The 18,129-nt window shown below is 34.8% G+C and overlaps 2 protein-coding genes and 1 long non-coding RNA gene across 3 annotated transcripts; 1 reads left to right on the forward strand and 2 right to left on the reverse strand.

The window, feature by feature from the left end:
- Positions 1–3,009: 3,009 nt before the first annotated feature.
- LOC112026701 (G-type lectin S-receptor-like serine/threonine-protein kinase LECRK3) lies at positions 3,010–5,826 on the reverse strand. The gene has a single exon (XM_065763928.1). The coding sequence runs from the start codon at positions 5,824–5,826 to the stop codon at positions 3,328–3,330; it is 2,499 nt and encodes an 832-aa protein (XP_065620000.1). The 3' UTR covers positions 3,010–3,327.
- Positions 5,827–11,318: 5,492 nt separating this feature from the next.
- Positions 11,319–12,626, reverse strand: LOC112026706 (G-type lectin S-receptor-like serine/threonine-protein kinase RLK1). The gene has a single exon (XM_065763929.1). The coding sequence runs from the start codon at positions 12,624–12,626 to the stop codon at positions 11,331–11,333; it is 1,296 nt and encodes a 431-aa protein (XP_065620001.1). The 3' UTR covers positions 11,319–11,330.
- A 4,293-nt stretch (positions 12,627–16,919) lies between these two features.
- LOC136063484 (uncharacterized) lies at positions 16,920–17,785 on the forward strand. The gene is made up of 2 exons (XR_010625131.1): positions 16,920–17,226; positions 17,444–17,785. It is a non-coding gene; the product is annotated as an uncharacterized LOC136063484 (long non-coding RNA).
- Positions 17,786–18,129: the final 344 nt, after the last annotated feature.

Below are 18,129 nucleotides of genomic sequence, written 5' to 3' on the forward strand. Positions count from 1 at the left end.
TTTGGACTATTTGGTCCAGTTCGATCAACTTGGGTCCAATTTAGTCTATTCAGTCCACTTAGGTTCGTTTGGTTCAAGTCGGTCCATTTTAGTCTATTTGGGTTAAGTGTATTATTAATTGTTTGTGTAATATCAATTGTAATTATATGATAATCTTTTATTACCATGATAATCTCCTTAAGAGAGTGAGAATTTGAATAATAAATTTGAAAATTAAAAAATTTAGTTGTACTAAAAGAAATTAGGAAAATATTGTGTATATTAACAATAATTAGAAGAATACGGACCACTTCAAAAAAGAATAATATCAATTAAAAACACCAAAAATGATACAATTATATATTTGTAAAAATAGAGAGATGAAAATTACTTTTAGAAATTGTTTAATTTTTAGGGAAAACAAATTATTTACAATAAATTATACATTATACCACATCTCAAAATAATTATAAATTCCCATGAATTCCTTGGGTCTGCGACTAGTATGAATAAAACCTATTACACACTTGTGTGTATTACACAAGTGTTAAATAACACTAAATCTTGAGTCTAACTCACATTTTCTATTTTGAAATCATGAGTTAAACTTAAGATTTTAGAGTTATTACACTCTTGTGTGCATATACACAAGTGTGTAATAAACAATGCCCATAATTATATATATCTTGTGTGGTTTTGAAAAAAAAAGAAAAAAAGAAAGGTAAATAAATAAATAGGGGATGCCAAGAGACGAGTAAGGTAAATTTCTTTGTACTTTGTGATTTGTGAGAGTTTTTTGGGTGTATTTGAAGTTTGTGAAAGTGCCTTTATACTACTTTTCTATTTTTCATATTTGTTAATGGAAATTTCCGCTCGTCAACGTCTATGAATGTAGGCCTAAGGTTGAGCCATCTAAATAATATTCACTCTTGTAGTTCTACTTGACTTTGTCTATTTTTCTTCGTTTCTATCTTTCTCAAACTCATAATAAATTTTCATACAATCTTATATGAGAATGCTATCCAAAAGCCCTTGCACACTACACTACCCTCCATGCCTGATATTTCTATGTTTACCATATTAAGCTAGGATTTCTAAATTTTCAAATATCATTCCTAATTTCCAGACCATGAGTCAAGTTTAGTCCTCATATGCATTTCCCCAACACTGGATGTAACTCTGGCAAACATGACACCCTCATTGATTGATATTTCAAATGCCATTCCTAATTTCCAGACCATGAGTCAATTTAGACCATATCAATATGCAAAATTATTTCTTGATGTGAGTCTTCATTTTTTGCTGAGTTTGGAAAATAATTCTCCTTGTGTTTTAGTAGCACCTTTTGATCTCCTCATAGAAAAATCTTGAGTTTGAATCCACAACTTACTTAAGCCAAAAAATAAAAAGTCCTCTTGCAATAATGAATTTGATAAACTGGGGTGCCTGCTATGCCTGCATCAAGTTTCCTGACCAATCAACTACATTATCAAAGTGCCTAGTACGCAGGACTCCTTATTCTATAAATTCTGGGGAAGCAATTTATAGACAACTTCACTACCAATTTTTTGGAGAAACTAATTTCCAGACTCTATCTGCGACACATTGTTTAAGCAGAAGATACTTCTTATCGCATCAAAGTTTGACCACTAAGATTCATTATAGTACAAGCAGACTGTACTTGACCGAATTAAGTTTCTTTGCTCATATATGGTAATTTCTAGTTTACATCACAATTGAGTTGTCATCGAGTTTAAGTTAGGTGATAAGGTACATAATGTGTTGAATTAAGGGGGCTTGAACAGGCCCATGATAATGAGATCCAAACCCCCGGTCTGCTAAGTGCCATGACAACTAGTGCCAACAAAATTGACAGAACTTTAAGCAAAGATTGAGGCATGCATAAAAGTATAAACTTGTAATCTGGACTTACTACTTAGTCTAGAATAACATGTGCAAATGCTTCCACATTAGAGCTCTAAAAACACAAGCACCCAGAGAACACAAATCAAGCTCAAAAGCCTAAGAGTTTCTAAATCTTCTCTATTCTCATTTGTCTGACCAATAGGGTGCCAAGAAAGATAGTGTGGTTCTCACAAAATACCACCATTATAGCTTCCCAGAAGGCTTTTAAAAACCTGCCCATCCACCAGGTTGAGAAGCTGGCTTGGTATCTGTGATCTTTGGCTTTGCCAAAAGGCTGAGCATTATTTCCTTCACTAACGGGTTTTGATATCTGAGGGCTACTAGTGGGGGTAGCAAAGAAACTCTCTGTTCCAAGACCCCATATATGAAAACCAGAGTTTACTCGTGTAGCCTGCTTACTTTGGTGACAATTTCTTGTCGAAACAGATTTGGAAGGGTGTTCTGCTAAACATACGCCACCTCAGACAAAAAGTTCCTCATCTTTTTTATTCAGTTTCTTCTTTCTTTGTGTTAGTATTGTTTAGAGATGTCTGAATAATTGACATATTTAAATTTCTCTGGAATCTCTGTTAATTTGATATGGCATACTGCACAAAAATACACTTCCTTTTTCTCTCTCTCTTTTTTTTTTTTAGTTGTTTTTTTTGGCACTTTATCCCTTAATTTTAGCCTCTTATTAGTTTCTTACTAGATTTAAGATTGAATTCCTATATTTTTAGGGTTTTAGAATTTGAATTTCAAAAATAGTGCTTTTTTCTTTTGGCAATTTAAGTTTAGCTTTTTGCTTTTTGTCTAACTTTTTTTTTCTCCCCTAAAAAAGTAATACAATTGGTTGTGCTACCAAAAATTTTGAGATACCAAAGGGACAAGTATGACACATATGATTTGAATATTTTTCTTTTTGAGAAATCAAATATGCTTGACTAGCATGTTTCATTTCCTTTCCTCTGTTAGAATTCAGAGTTAGTTGGAAAACATGATTGACGTAGGTTTTTTAATTTCCTGTTTCATATTTAAATTTGAACATGTTTGAAGTGATTTGCTCAAGGAATAATTATAAATGAATCTCGACCCCCTTGGGTCACAATTCTCAAAGTTACGAATCCAAATCAACCCACACACAAGTATAATTTAATCCCACAAAAATCACAGCAAGAACAATTTAACAAACCCATGATAAGAAAAATAAAAAAATAAAAAAATAAAAAACTCAGATTGAAATATGAACCTTATTGCCAAGAACAAACCACAGTGCAAAAGATAAATGCATGAAGGAAACCAACTGCTAATCATCCTGACTCTGATAGCATAATATAAACAAAAATAGGTGTGGCACTACTGTCGTTTCATTCTAAAAGGAAAAAAAAGAATAGGGATTGCTAAATACTCAGTCGTATGTACAAAGTTACCCATTCTCATCCATCATAAATGGGGCACAGAAACTGAGGACAATGAAAAATCAAAAAATGAACTACTTTTTGAAGACGAAGAGGAAGTATACAATGGAGGACTTGGGGGTACAGAAACTTCAATTACTCCTTCAAGCATTTGTGTGACCTTCTTCATTGAGGGTCTTAGTGAAGGATCTCCTTGAATACACCAGAGTGCCACAATCACAAGCCTCTCTAGCCTCTTCATGTCATTCCTTGCCTCCTCATCGTTTTCTATCAGCTTATCTAATCTTTTATCTTTGTAGCATACATAAGCCCAAACTATAAATGCCTCCTCTTCTTCCCTTGCAAAGGCAATGCAGGACTTGCAACAAATGATCTCAAGTAACATCACCCCAAAACTGAACACATCAACCTTAACTGAAATGGATGCTTGGGTAAACCATTCAGGTGCAAAGTACCCAATTGTCCCTCTTATTGCTGAAAGAGCTGCTCGACTTTGCTCCGTCAACAAAAGCTTTGCTAATCCAAAATCAGCAATCCTTGGGGTAAAGTACTCATCTAGAAGTATGTTTTGAGGCTTTATGTCACAATGAATAATCTGGGTGCTGCACTCTTCATGTAAATACATTAGGCCTTTTGCTATTCCAGAAGCAATTTTCACTCTTTGGTTCCAATGAGGCTTAGATATCCCAAAGAGAAAACTAGCTAGAGAGCCATTACTCATGTACTCATAAACCAGAAGCCGGTGCTGTCCCTCATCACAATAGCCAAGCAAACGGACTAAATTCTTGTGATGAGTCTGACCGATAACATTCACTTCAGTTTTGAATTCCTTCTCACCTTCTTCTACTACCTTGTCTAACTTCTTGACTGCAACAAATATTTTAGACTCTAATGCAAGGACACCTTTATAAACAGTTCCAAAAGCACCTTTACCCAATATTTGCTTGAAGCCCATGGTTGCTTGTTCGAGCTCTTTATATGTATAGCTTCTCACATTTATTGCGAGTGTGCTGTCAATATTCCATGGCATATTCACCTTTTTATGGTAGATGTAGAAACTAGCCACGAAACTAGCTAAGAAGAAAAGGATATTGAGGAATGCAGAGCTGCTAAGTAGTACTGCCAAGATAACTACCATTGGCTCACCTTTCTTATCTGACTTGCCTTTCATATCTGAACCATGACCTTTAGGTACTTTGATGAGAGCTATTCTTGTAATATTTGTGTTCTTTCTTCCATTAGACAGAGGATACTTCGTCTTCCAGCAAGATTTATCTTTATCATCGTAAACTGCCACAACACACAAGCAATCATCGAGGCATAGCTGTCTACACTTTGCCTCATCAACTGCAGATCCTTTAAGAAAGTTGTTATCTGAGACCGGCCAGTCTGTGTTTGTTAGCTTTACAAAATCAAACTCTTTATTTGCTTCCCGTCCATTGTGGCAGTTAGATACTGTGAAATTTGGTTTGCAGCCTGTCCAATAGTCCGATTGGTCCAAGGCAGAAAATCCAACAGGACAAGAGCAAGATGCATGACTATAACCACTTTCTCTAGTACAAATGCTGTTGGGTCCGCAGAACCCACCACCATTAGCATAATTAACAAATGCATCACAAATATTATCAGGAATGCCATTTACTTCAGTCCATGATGCAGGACTTCTTCCACCACTTGTGGTATCCTCCTTTCTGAGGTGTTTGTATAGTCTGAAGACTCCATCATGATCAATCCTAGCCATGTGGTAGAAAGTTTCATTTGAGCCAGGATCTTTCTTGAAAACGTTGAACCAATTGGTTAATATTGCGTTTTGGACGTACATGTATCCGGCCTCAGTAAAGTTCAACTGTGTTGCCAAGTTTACTGTCCAGCTAGAAAAATAAGCTTTCCCAAGGATTTCAGATGGCACAGATAGAGAATAAAGCACCAGATTTCCATCAAACTGAAAAGCGAGCTTGAAGCGCCCTTTAGAATAATTTGTGTCAGATTGGCGAGACCTGAGTGTGGTATTCTTGTACAGTGTTTGGCCTGGCAAAATTGTATCAGTAGGCTCTTTGAAGCTCTCCCACATTGGATTATATTGCTCATCTAAAATCACCAAGTTCCCATTATCTAGCATAACAAAGCAACTGGATTTTGAACCATTCCTTTGAGGCTTCCATAACTCTTTGCCTAGAGGGTCATTGAGAACAAACTCTTTGTTGCTAGATAGCTTCAGTGCAGAACCTTGTGGTGCTGGATTATTGCCATTTGCAGACCAAACTATGGTTTTGTCTTTTATTTTATCAAACCAAACTGCAAACAAGAATTGACTCAGAGTCTTATCGCTTTGAATAGGATAAAATCCAAAGGCGAATTCACCTGAACGCGACTTCCATGGACCAGTTCCTTGCTGTGCAATTAAAGGTGAGTCCAGCCTTATGTTACAGTCATCTTTGGTGTAGGTGAAAACAGTGGGAAGGAAAGGAAGAAGCAGAAGTAGAAGCAAGAGAGAACAAAAATGAGGAAGTGTTGAATTAGCCATTGCAATAGTTATGGCTTATCGGTTTATGAGTTAGAAAGAACCCATGGCAGTCTTAATATAGAAGAAAACGTTTAATGGGTTTTAAATTTGACTTTCTAAGCAGTTGTTCAAGTCTTGTGACTGAAACTTCTAAGAACCACGGTCATTTTTCATGGTCAAGATATTTTTTAATAGACTAACATCAAATTCTTTTGGAAAACGTCTAACTATAGGGTCATTGAGAACAAACTCTTTGTTGCTAGATAGCTTCAGTGCAGAACCTTGTGGTGCTGGATTATTGCCATTTGCAGACCAAACTATGGTTTTGTCTTTTATTTTATCAAACCAAACTGCAAACAAGAATTGATTCAGAGTCTTATCGCTTTGAATAGGATAAAATCCAAAGGCGAATTCACCTGAACGCGACTTCCATGGACCAGTTCCTTGCTGTGCAATTAAAGGTGAGTCCAGCCTTATGTTACAGTCATCTTTGGTGTAGGTGAAAACAGTGGGAAGGAAAGGTAGAAGCAGAAGTAGAAGCAAGAGAGAACAAAAATGAGGAAGTGTTGAATTAGCCATTGCAATAGTTATGGCTTATCGGTTTATGAGTTAGAAAGAACCCATGGCAGTCTTTATATAGAAGAAAACGTTTAATGGGTTTTAAGTTTGACTTTCTAAGCAGTTGTTCAAGTCTTGTGACTGAAACTTCTAAGAACCACGGTCATTTTTCATGGTCAAGATATTTTTTAATAGACTAACATCAAATTCTTTTGGAAAACGTCTAACTAATTAATTAGACTAGCGTCTAGAAAGTATGAATACGTCAACTAGTAGAAACATCCGTACTAAACATGTACTCAAGTGTGATTTAAAAAAACGACTTAAAGTATTTGTTTCTTAAATTTGTAATATTTAATTAGAATTAATAAATTTATACATTTCAAGCGGAGAGAATCTTAATCCACCAATTTATATTTTGAATTGAAAATTAGGATGGGTACTTAATTATTTATTTACTTTAAGTGAGTGTAATCAATGTATTCATATTATACCATATCATAGATTTTCAAGAATAGATTTTTTTTTAAAAAAAAGTCATATTCAGTGCATAAAGCTTTCAAGTCCGCAAGGTTTGGGAGAGGTCATGATTGCCAATTAGCACTGTCCATCACTTGCTTGGACCCAATGATCTACACCCAATAACTGCTTGATCCAAATGGTGGTTTGGTCGGCCATGGGTTGCTGGCGCAAGGACCTGATGTTGTTAGTTCGAGAGATAGTTAGGCCGTTTGAGAAACCGACGATCTTGACCTGCCCAAAGACTTGTTCTTTCCCTATCAGAAATCGCAAGTTTTGGCCAAAACTCCAGTAAGCCCAACTTTAACTCCGTCGATATTAGGTGATTTAGGCCAAATCTTGACAGATCCAGCCACATCTCCATAGATCGGAAGGAATATCAGTCAGATCTCATTACATCCGACCAGATTTCTACCAAAATTTGGTAAGATCGGCCAACCCAAAACCAACTGATACACACTCAAAACCAATAGAACCCAACCCGGTTGATCTGAAACTTCATTCAGGTCGGTTACGTGTTAAAATCTCCCCCACGCGATGATGTCGAGTCAAGTCCAAAATTGGGCACAAACCCGACCCAGCCCTACCCATTGTGCTTATTAAAATCTCCAATAAACCCATCGTTTATATTAAAAGACCAATTTTTCCATAAAGATTAAATAGGGTAAAAAAATTATCAAGAATTAGCTGGATCTAGATCGACTACCTAAATTGTTATTTTTATAGGGAAAAAAAAAAATCACAAACCCCAATATCTTAATTTAAATAGAGAATAACTGAAAAATATTAGAATCATCATCTCAATCCTTGAAGAGGAAGAATAATCAGAAAAAATATGACAACAATCCCAAAAATCAGCCTTTCATGAAAGCAAAAAATATCCTGCAATTTGTTAAAATTCTTTACTCAGAGCTAACCATAAACTTTGTCACTACCATTAGATCCACTGACCATAAACTTTTCAGCCCTCAATGAATTGACCCACAATTTGACCATGCTTCAAAGACTCTCTCCCCATCAAAACCCCCATACCATCTTGTGCCACCCACAACCCATTCCCATGGGCAATGAAGAGAGAGAAAGGGGGGATACTTTTTCCCCCTTTAAGGTATTCATGATATTTTTTTTAAGTTGAACACAATTTTTGATAAGAAAATTAAAATTTTCTTAAAATTTTTTGAACTTGACAAAATCCAGTAACAGCGGGGAAATATGCATATTGCCAATAAATCAAAGAATCATTGCTTAGTTTTAAAGTTAAGGGAGTATTGAGGGGCCGAACTAGATGTATGTACTCTAATTAGTATAAGACAACTCTAGTGAATGTTTCGAAGTATCCCATTATTAGTTGATTACAGAGAAAGTGCAAGTAATTAACCCTTGATGTATTGGTGTTTGGCTTGCATTCAAGTGCTCTTGTGTACTAGTGGCAACTCAAATACGACATGTATCCAAAAATGACAACATGTTAACCAGGTGTTTTGTCCAATACACGTAAGCATTTATGGAAGCCTCACCCAATGTATTGTCATATCCAAATAGCAAGTATACGACTTAATTGGCATTTTCTATTTTGATGAGCAAAACTGCAGAAAGCTAGACTTATTCATTTTAGCTGAGTTCTAGAATCATGAGTTCATGTCAATTCCACACGGTTCATTGACTTTATACATGAATTAGTATTTGTGGCCTATAAATGAATCAGTTAATCCATAATTGTTAGCAGTTTCGGTCTTTGAGTTCTCTGCAGCACAGCCTCACAAAATTGCCAATTTTAATTAGGCAAAAGCCTTTTATACTGAATTTTTCACACCCAACCAAGGCTTTTATTTTTGTGTTATGGTGGCCCAGTCAAGTGGGTGAGTGCGTGCTGTGAAATTTTCTACGAAAAATTGGTCAACTTTTCAAGGGATACTTTTCTGTGCTGTTTGGTTAAAAGTAGGTGGCGGCAATTAGAGGGTAAATTTTACTATTCTTTGTGATTTTTGAAAGACTTTTTTTTTTTTTTTTTGGGTTGTATTTTTTGGTGTATTTGAGGTTTAAAATTTTGAGAGTGCCTTTGTGCTATCATTGTATCCTATGTAATTAATAGTGCAATTTTCTTCTCGTAGTCACCCATGGAAGTAGGCCTAAAAGGCCAAACCACGTAAGTCCTTGGTTCTCACTTGCGTGGGATTGTGTTTATTTTTTTCATTCCTATCTTTCTCTAGTCCCCAATAATTTTAAACAATCAATCTTGTGCAAGAATGCTATCAAAAGGCTCTTTTGTGCAGCAAACTGATATTAGAGTCAAGGCTCTCTATCTAGGCATTTGAATCTAAAAGTTTACTTGGTGTGTAAAATACTAGTGCATGTTTAGACCCCCAATTTTAAAAATACCAACACAAGCTTATACACAAACAATGTATGTGCGGAATAATGAATATAAGCTATACACATATTGGTAAAACACTCTAAATCATAATTAATCACATAACATAACAGCCATTAAAAGGTAAAGAGTAAGGAAGAGAGATGCAAACACAAAGATAACACTGGCACGTTTTATCGAAGAGGAAACTGAAGAACTCATCGAAAAACCTCTCCGCCGCCCTCCAAGCAGTAAAATAATTTACTAGAAAATTAGTTGGGATACACGAATATCAATAGACCCTCCATGCCTAATCTACCCATACATCTAAGCCCTCCAAACTTCTTGCTTTAACCAGGTTAAGCCTAACCGTGTCTTCTCTAACTTTCCGAATCTTGCAATAAATCCAATGCATCAACCAAATGAATTAGTCATCTCTGAACTACTTCTCATGCACCAAATAACCTTCTCACTGATATGGGTATGGTGAGATAAGGATTTGGCTAAAGATCCTTTCAAAGGTATGTCAATAGAGAGGGTGAGCGTAGAGGAATTTGGAGAATCAAAAGTATAAAATTGTGGATGAATCAATCTTGTTGTTCTCTAAGGTTATTCTCTTAAAATTCTCTCTAGAAACTCTCTATATTTCGTGGATATAAGGATATTTATAGTAGGGTATAAGATAGAATATGAAAAGACATTTTTCTACAAAACAGGGGGTTCCGGCAAGTGACTCACGACTAGGATGAGTTGTTAGTTCCAGTCGCCAGATAACTGAAAGGTCCAAACTGTATTTTTTTTCATGTAGTACTCTAGCTATCGTGACCCTTCAACTTCCTACATGCTTCACATGTGTGGCACTTTGGCGAGTCATCAGTTGCAAGACACTCGTGAGTTCCAGTCGTGAGAATGCTCTTGATTGCACACATACTTGAATCCTTCACACTCTCTCACACACAACCTTTACATGATTCCCACCTAAATACATGATTGTTAATTGCTGAATTACAAGCAAATTTGACACGGAATAAAACCAACACATGGTTGAATAAATTCAACCTTACAGAATCTGTTCTCTTTGGAGATTTTGTTTTTGATTGGTTCATAGATCTGATTGTTGGGAAGAAAATGTTGAGAAGTATGTATAGAACTTGTTGTTCAATTTTAACAAAATTAAGCTAAACTTATTAAATTAACCACTTATGAAGGCATTGGATTCCCTGTTAACAAGGCACAACAACAAATCACAATATAATATAAAGTGCAAAAAAAAAAAATAACATAATGATTTGTCGATGATGTAAAAAACTTAGCAATGAACCAAAGGGGAAAGAAAAACACCTAGTGAATTCCTACCCACATAAAAATTTTATTGTTTACAATCAAAGTTTACAATAGAATAAACCCTTAATTTTAAAGCAATCTCTTGTAGTTGTGATTCCACAAACTGCTCCAAGTTCCTTGAACCATTCTATCATGAAATTCTCCACACAAACTCCGTCCATGACTCCAAGGACTTCCTCAAAGATTTCTTCACGACAACTGATTGAGGTGGGATTTTGGACTTTAGATGCATGGCTCACACTTTCTCTCCTCTATTTGAGTTCACTGTAATAGGCCCAACTATATTTTTTCATGTGGGGCTCGAATTCCCACTTGATAGTCGACTTAGTGAACCTTTAAGAGAATCAAAATTCTTGATTTCAAATCGATCAAGAGTCAACCAACAATTACATCTAGATCGATCAAGAGTAGAACAGGATGCAGTTGAAATTCCGAAGAATACAATAACAAGAGCTGACTCTTGTACATTGTCTTTCACTTGAAGTTTTACAATTCAAAGAAGCATTACATTTTAATGAACATGCTAGCACTAACCTAATAGATGTCATGTGAGCCATCTACAAAACCTTTGATAGTTAAGACCATGGTCTCCAATTCCAAACTTGAGGTAGAAACATTTAATGGAACAAACAACATTGGCATGTGGCATACAAGTTTATGGGTGTCTTGATCTAACAAGAGTTGATAATTACTACACTATTGTATGGAAATGAAAAAGATTATATTTGAATTTATTGTCCAATGTCAAGGTGAACTATTTTTTTGAAGACAAGGAAGTATACAATGAAGGGCGTGGGGGTACAGAAACTTCAATAACTCCCTCAAGCATTTGTGTGACCTTTATCATGGAGGGTCTTTGTGAAGGATCTTCATGAATACACCAAATCGCCACAATCACAAGTCTTTCTAACCTCTTCATGTCATTCTTTGCCTCCTCATCATTTTCTATCAACTTTTCTAATCTTTTATCTTTGTAAGATTCATAAGCCCAATCTATCAATGCTACCTCTTCTCCCAGTGCAAATGTAACACTGGATTTGCAACAAATAATCTCAAGTAACATCACACCAAAACTATAAACATCAACCTTAACCGAAATGGATCCTTTCCTAAACCATTCAGGTGCAGAGTACCCAATTGTTCCTCTTATTCCTGTCCGAGCTGCTTGAGTTTGCTCTGCCAATAAAAGCTTTGCTAATCCAAAATCAGCAATCCTTGGAGTAAAGCACTCATCTAAGAGTATGTTTTGAGGCTTTATGTCACAGTGTATGATCTGAGTGCTGCACTCTTCATGTAAGTACATTAGGCCTCTTGATATTCCAAAAGTAATCTGCACTCTTTGGTCCCAATGAGGCCTTGATATCCCAAAGAGAAAGGTGGCTAGAGAGCCATTACTCATATATTCATATACCAGAAGTCGGTGTTGCCCCTCATCACAATAACCACGCAACTGAACTAAATTCTTGTGATGAGTCTGACCAATCACACTCACTTCTGTTTTGAATTCCTTCTCCCCTTCTTCTACCATTTTATCTAATTTCTTGACTGCAACAAATCTTTTAGAATCTGACGCAAGTACCCCTTTATAAACAGTTCCGAAAGCACCTTTACCCAATATTTGCTTGAAGCCCCTGGTTGCTTCTTCAAGCTCTTTATATGTATAACTTCTCACATTTGTTGCAAATGTGTTATCAGTATCCCGTGGCAAATTTAGCCTTTTATGGTACAAGTAGATAATTGCCACAGAACTAGCTAGGAAGCAAAGGATATTGAGAAATGCAGAGCTGCCAAGGAGTACTGCCAAGACAACTATCAGAGACTGGCCTTTCTTTTCTATACCTATATTTTTAGGTACCTTGATGAGAGCTATGCTAGTAATATTTGGGCTTTTTCTTCCATTGGACAAAGGATACTGCTTCTTCATACATGTCTTGCCTTGATCATAAACGGCTGCAACGCACAAGCAATCATCTAGGCAATGTTGAATACAGCTTTCCTCGGAAACACCAGGTCCTTGAAGAAAGTCGTAATCCGAGGATGGCCAATCCATGTTTTCAAGCTTTACAAATTCTACAAGCTCTATGGTTAGTGTCTGCCCTTTTTGGAGAATATTTATGGCTTTTGCCAAATTTTACTTAAATGCCAAATGTTACTAACATTTGGCATATACAAACTGGGCTGCGGATGCTCTAAACTTTGCAGGGGCCAATGATTTTTGCAGAATGCAGACTCTCTTTGCCCACTAATTCCTTATAACATTACGCGAACACGACAAGTGTTCTGTTAACTTAATTAAGGCGCCATCATCCTTCGAAGTAAAATTGATTTGTTAAGATCGTGCTTATGGAATCCACTCAACTTATGAGACATTGGATATCACACATATGCACATGATATGGTGTCTGGTGACTTAATGGGAATTGGTCCAGGTTGTTAGAACTTAGACGCCTCTAGAGTAAAACGAAGGTTGTCGATGGAATCGATTCCCTTGGGGGACTCCGAAAGGCAACACACTAATAAGTTCCACCATTTTAATTTATTAAAGTTGTTTGGAAATGCATATGCATGGGATGTGAATGTGGAAATTATTGTGCAAGATTTTAGGTTATGTTTATTGCTATGCCTTAATAATATGTATCAACTTTCTTTATGATCTTAAGATTTGGTGTGAAAGCACGCATAATAGCCTTGTTATGTGATCTTAGATGCCAATTTCACACGTGAGATCCATTATTAGCAAATGTAGAATATTTGTGGGAGACCAGCGTTTGATAAAGTGTATTTCAGTCGTGTTGATAAAGTGTCAGTAGGAAAAATAGTAACGACATTCAACTCTTATTTTAAATAATAATGATGACTATAAACTGCTACTTAATATGTATTTTCAAGGGATTAAGCAATGTAATTATATATTATATGCCTAGATTGTAAGGGCACGATGTTGTTGCTGTTGTTTTTTTTTTTTTTTTTTTTTTTGATAATAAAGACCAGAAATTTATTCAGACAAGGATAAAAACATTACATCAAGCGCTAAAGTGCATTCAATAATACTTAGAGATTCCTCAATCCAAGTAACAAAATCAGAAATGTTCCTAGCATACTGAGCTAGGCCATGAGCTGCCTTATTACCTAAGTGATGAACATAAACAAAGTGCACCTGCCTAAAAGAACTAAGGGCTTAAAGAGAACCAGCAATAATATGGGCTATACCAGCTAGCAGGATAACTGTACCATTGAGGCCTGAATGACCGATAAAGAATCACTTTCAAAAATAACGTCAAGAAAGCCAGTATCCTTAGCAAACAGGATTGCCTCTTCCATTGCTTTTGCTTCTGTCTCAAGTGGACCCAAAGGAACATCCATCAACCTGCTCGTTGCCGCTGCCACCTGACCACACTGATCCCGAATCACAATGCCCACACCAACAGACTTGAGAGAGGAAAAGACGGCGCCATCAACATTAACCTTGAACCAAGGGGTTTAGGGGGCAACTAGTACACTTCCAAAGCACTCCGAGACTTCTTGTTGTTATTAGTGACTTACCGAAGGCTTTTTTTTTTTTTTTTTTTTTGAGAAGGACCAAAGTTTAAGTTAATAGTGATATAAATATATATACATGAAATAAGTTCAAGTTTAAGTTAAAGATTTTTTATTATTTATGAATTAAAGATATGCACAGTATACGATTTCTCTTTTAAAAAAATATAAAACTAAAATAAAAATAAAAACCATCAAGCATTATTTTAGATCATTTTGTTATCTTGGAATAAAGAACTAACTTCATTTGTGCGGTGGTGTTAAAACAAAAGGATTAAAGGAGAATAAACAAGAAAACCTAACATAGGGGCCGGGATAAATGAAGAAACAAAGAAAAAAAAATGTTAGAGAGAGAGAGAGAGAGAGTTGTTTTGCATGGGCATTTTATGAATTTATATTTTTTAAATACTTAGGTTAAGGAATAACTATCTTTGCCATTTTAATAAGGAACAACTATTCTTTATTATCCTATAAAAAAATTATTTTTCATTTTAAAAAATAGCTATTCTTATGGAATAACCATTCCTTATATTAAAACACAACCAAATAAATGAATAGTTCATTTTCCACAAAAAAAAAAAAAAAAAGAATAGTTACTCTCAGGAAATAACTATTCCACTACAGAGTTTATTATAATGTACTAAACGTATCCTAATATTTTGATAGTTCAATTTTTTCTAAAAATTAAAGAAAAAATAGGTTATGATTTGTTAAGTTACTTAAGTAGGGAGTTTAATTTGTTTAGCTAGGTAACATGTATAATGGGATATAATCAATGTCACACTCTTTGGAAATACTAAATAGCAGGGAATATGGTCAAGGTCAATAATACGATTACATCAAAAGACTTTTCGAGTGAAAATAACTGCATTTCAGCATTTGTATCTAAGTTGTGGGTAAAAGCTCTTGAGCTAAAATAATTAGTATGATTCTTTACTCCTTGTTATAGCAAGTTAAATGTTCCATAAGGTAATTTGTATAGACAATTGTAGAAAATTTGGATAATGGCATTGGTAGCTAAAGAAAGATCCAGAACGATTTCACATAATGTTGTAAAATAAATGTATAGGCTGTACCTATTTTGTCTTCCCATTTGCTTGGTGAATACAATGTTATTCATTGTACTTTGTTCAATGTGATGCAGTAGATATGGAATTAATTGTCAAGATAATTGTTGACTGCATGGTTGACTCAAAAGAAAACATTGATGAGAACCTCCTTGCTTCATCCCTTAACAGAAACCTGGGATTAATAAGTTGCATTGTTAGAGAAGTTTACTTTGATTCTACTTATAAATATTGAATTATAGAGTCAGATTTGATTTTGATTTTTTTCCCCCTTCTTATCTTTCTTTTAAGCTACAAGATCCAGTAATGCCATTCAGTAGAATCACGTCAAGTTGTTTGGAGGAACAGATTCAGAATAACTATAATTTGACTCACGAAAAGATTAATTTTTTCTAGCCACCTATTCCGAAGATATGTTTAATTTTCAAGTGATCAGAAGTTTTTTATTTTATTTTTATTTATTTATTTATTTTTATTGAATTACACAGTAGAAGATTATTAGGAGAACCAAATAAAACTTTCAAAAAGATTTACCTTTTTTTATTCTTGGTTTGCCTCCTCTATTTTATCAGTGTTAGTATAAGGGATGTTGGGCAAAGTTCTGTGGTCTAGAGAAAGTTTTCTTTGCTTTAGTATTATTGTTCTTGTTGTTTTTTGATGAGCTATTGTTCTTGTTATAAATAAAATGGGAGACTTATATATTTATATGGATAACATATATATATGGTTCCACCTTGGATTGTTGTACCCTTACCCATGTCAAGCAGGAGCAGCACCTTTAACTGCCAAAATTTCTTTGTTTCAACAATGACTTGGTTCGCACATCAGAATTGCATGTCAGAGATAAATTGTAATGTTATAGCTATCAAGCGATCTGATTTCTAGGCTAAATAAAGATAACAATTTAAGGCCAGTAGTTACCAATTAGTCTGGATTAAGGCTTACTTGAGTTGAGTTGAGGTGAGGCATGAATCAGAAATAGGTGAAGGTTAATAGTTTACAACATACTTATGATTATTTGCTAAAACAGTTATAAATAATATGGCCATTATCAGATCACAAGATTTGATACAATTGCATGTGCATTTAACAATCTTATTTGACCACATTTTAACAATTAACAATTCTTTCTTATGTACTTTTGAATGAAAATAAGTAATAATTACCATTGTCAGAAATAGGTTAAGGTTAATAGTTAACAGTTTATTTATATGATTATTTAGTTCAGGGTAAACTATATAAATGGTCTCTATCCTTTACACCATATTTCAATTTAGTCCATAACCTTTCAATTATGTCAATTTGGTCCCTAACCTTTTAGTGTCGTGCCAACTTAGTCCCTGCTGTTATCTTATAGATGGAAAAGTCTGACATGTCAAACAGCCTAAATAAATAATTAATTTATTGCCACATCAACAGACACATGTCCTACTACGTTAGTTTTTTTTTTTTTTTTAACCCAAATTAATTTAACCCAAATCATTTTTTTTTTGTGATAAAAAAATTTGTAGATTTTATTAAACAGGGGTAGACCCAAATCTATATAATACTAAAAGCTGAAGCGTAGCATTTAATGTTGCTGCGCTCACATTGAGCCACATCAGCAGCTATGTCATTTCCATCCTCTTTTATATTGATTTTAAAATAGTTTTTGACAATTTTAAAATACTATTAAATATAAAATATTTTCCAGCCCTATATCCACCTTAAAGCCCACTTCTTTTTAATTTAATTCCACCATAAAGCCCATACCCAAAGCCCTTTCAACTAAAACCCTTTCTGAAACCCTGTTTTCACGGTTACAACTTTCTATTTCTCTTATCCTTTTGTTGTACGGTTTTAGATTCCCCTCTCCCACGTTCTGTTCCAGTTTCACCGTTTCATATTTTGATCCTTCCCCTTCCCCACCTTCTCTTTCTCACGCACATTTAGTTCCTTCTCCTTCCTCACCTTTCATGCCAGCCTCTCTCCCTTCTAACAGTAGCCTCTCTGTCTCCCTTCCTCATAGTATATAAATATTGACAGAATTTGGATGATTGAGTTGAGGTATGTCTAAATCCCAGTTTCTTTTGTGCTTTGTTCTTTTGCTTGATTTTTTTTTTCCTTTTACTTTCTAAATCGTTTTTCTTAGGGTATTGAATTTTTTATTGGTGGGTTTTATAATTGGAGCTCTACCTCTTTTGGGTTTGTTTATTTTGAGTTTTTTGATTGGGTCTTATCCTGTGAAAATTTTCTTCTTATTATTGGGTATTGTACATGGAAGATGAAGTGCATCTGTTTTTGGTAAAAAATTGAAGCTGGAAGAGGAAAGCATGGTGGAGAAAAGAAATCGGATTGCTTTTCTCTATGACTGATTAAAAGAAGGAACAAATATGGAGGTGATAAATATGTTCACAACCTGTGTAATTTTGACCATGTTAATTTCCTCTCAAATGTTTTTTTTTTTCTTTTATGATTTGATCCTCTCAATTTTTTTTTTCTCTTTTATGATTTGATAGATAACAGTAACTCAGCAAAGATTGGTATATGACTGAATTCGTGTTGACTGGTATATTACTTATTACTATTTTTTAATGAGAAAGGGGCTACTCATTGTTGTTTGAAATTTTCTTTGTGGTTTTATATTTCCAAAAGTGATCTACCTACAAGTTCCCACTCTATCCTCTACTTAGTTGATCTTATATCTTCCCCTGTATTGATTGGTTCTTGTGATTGATTTAATATTATTATAGAGTGAATTGGAGAATTTAACATTTACTTAGCATAACAATGCTTTTGTTAGATTTTTATTCAACGGGCCAACCAATTGTCTTCATAGATAATTTATAATAAATTTGCTTCAATGGAACTCCAAAAGTTGCTTACAAATTTAGATGTTATTTAAAGTAGAATTAAAAGTTCATATGCTTGATGCGAAGTGTCTTGCACTATCATCTATTACTTCTTCTT

Source organism: Quercus suber, unplaced genomic scaffold (genome assembly GCF_002906115.3).
Source record: "Quercus suber isolate HL8 unplaced genomic scaffold, Cork oak 2.0 scaffold_533, whole genome shotgun sequence".
NCBI lineage: Eukaryota > Viridiplantae > Streptophyta > Magnoliopsida > Fagales > Fagaceae > Quercus > Quercus suber.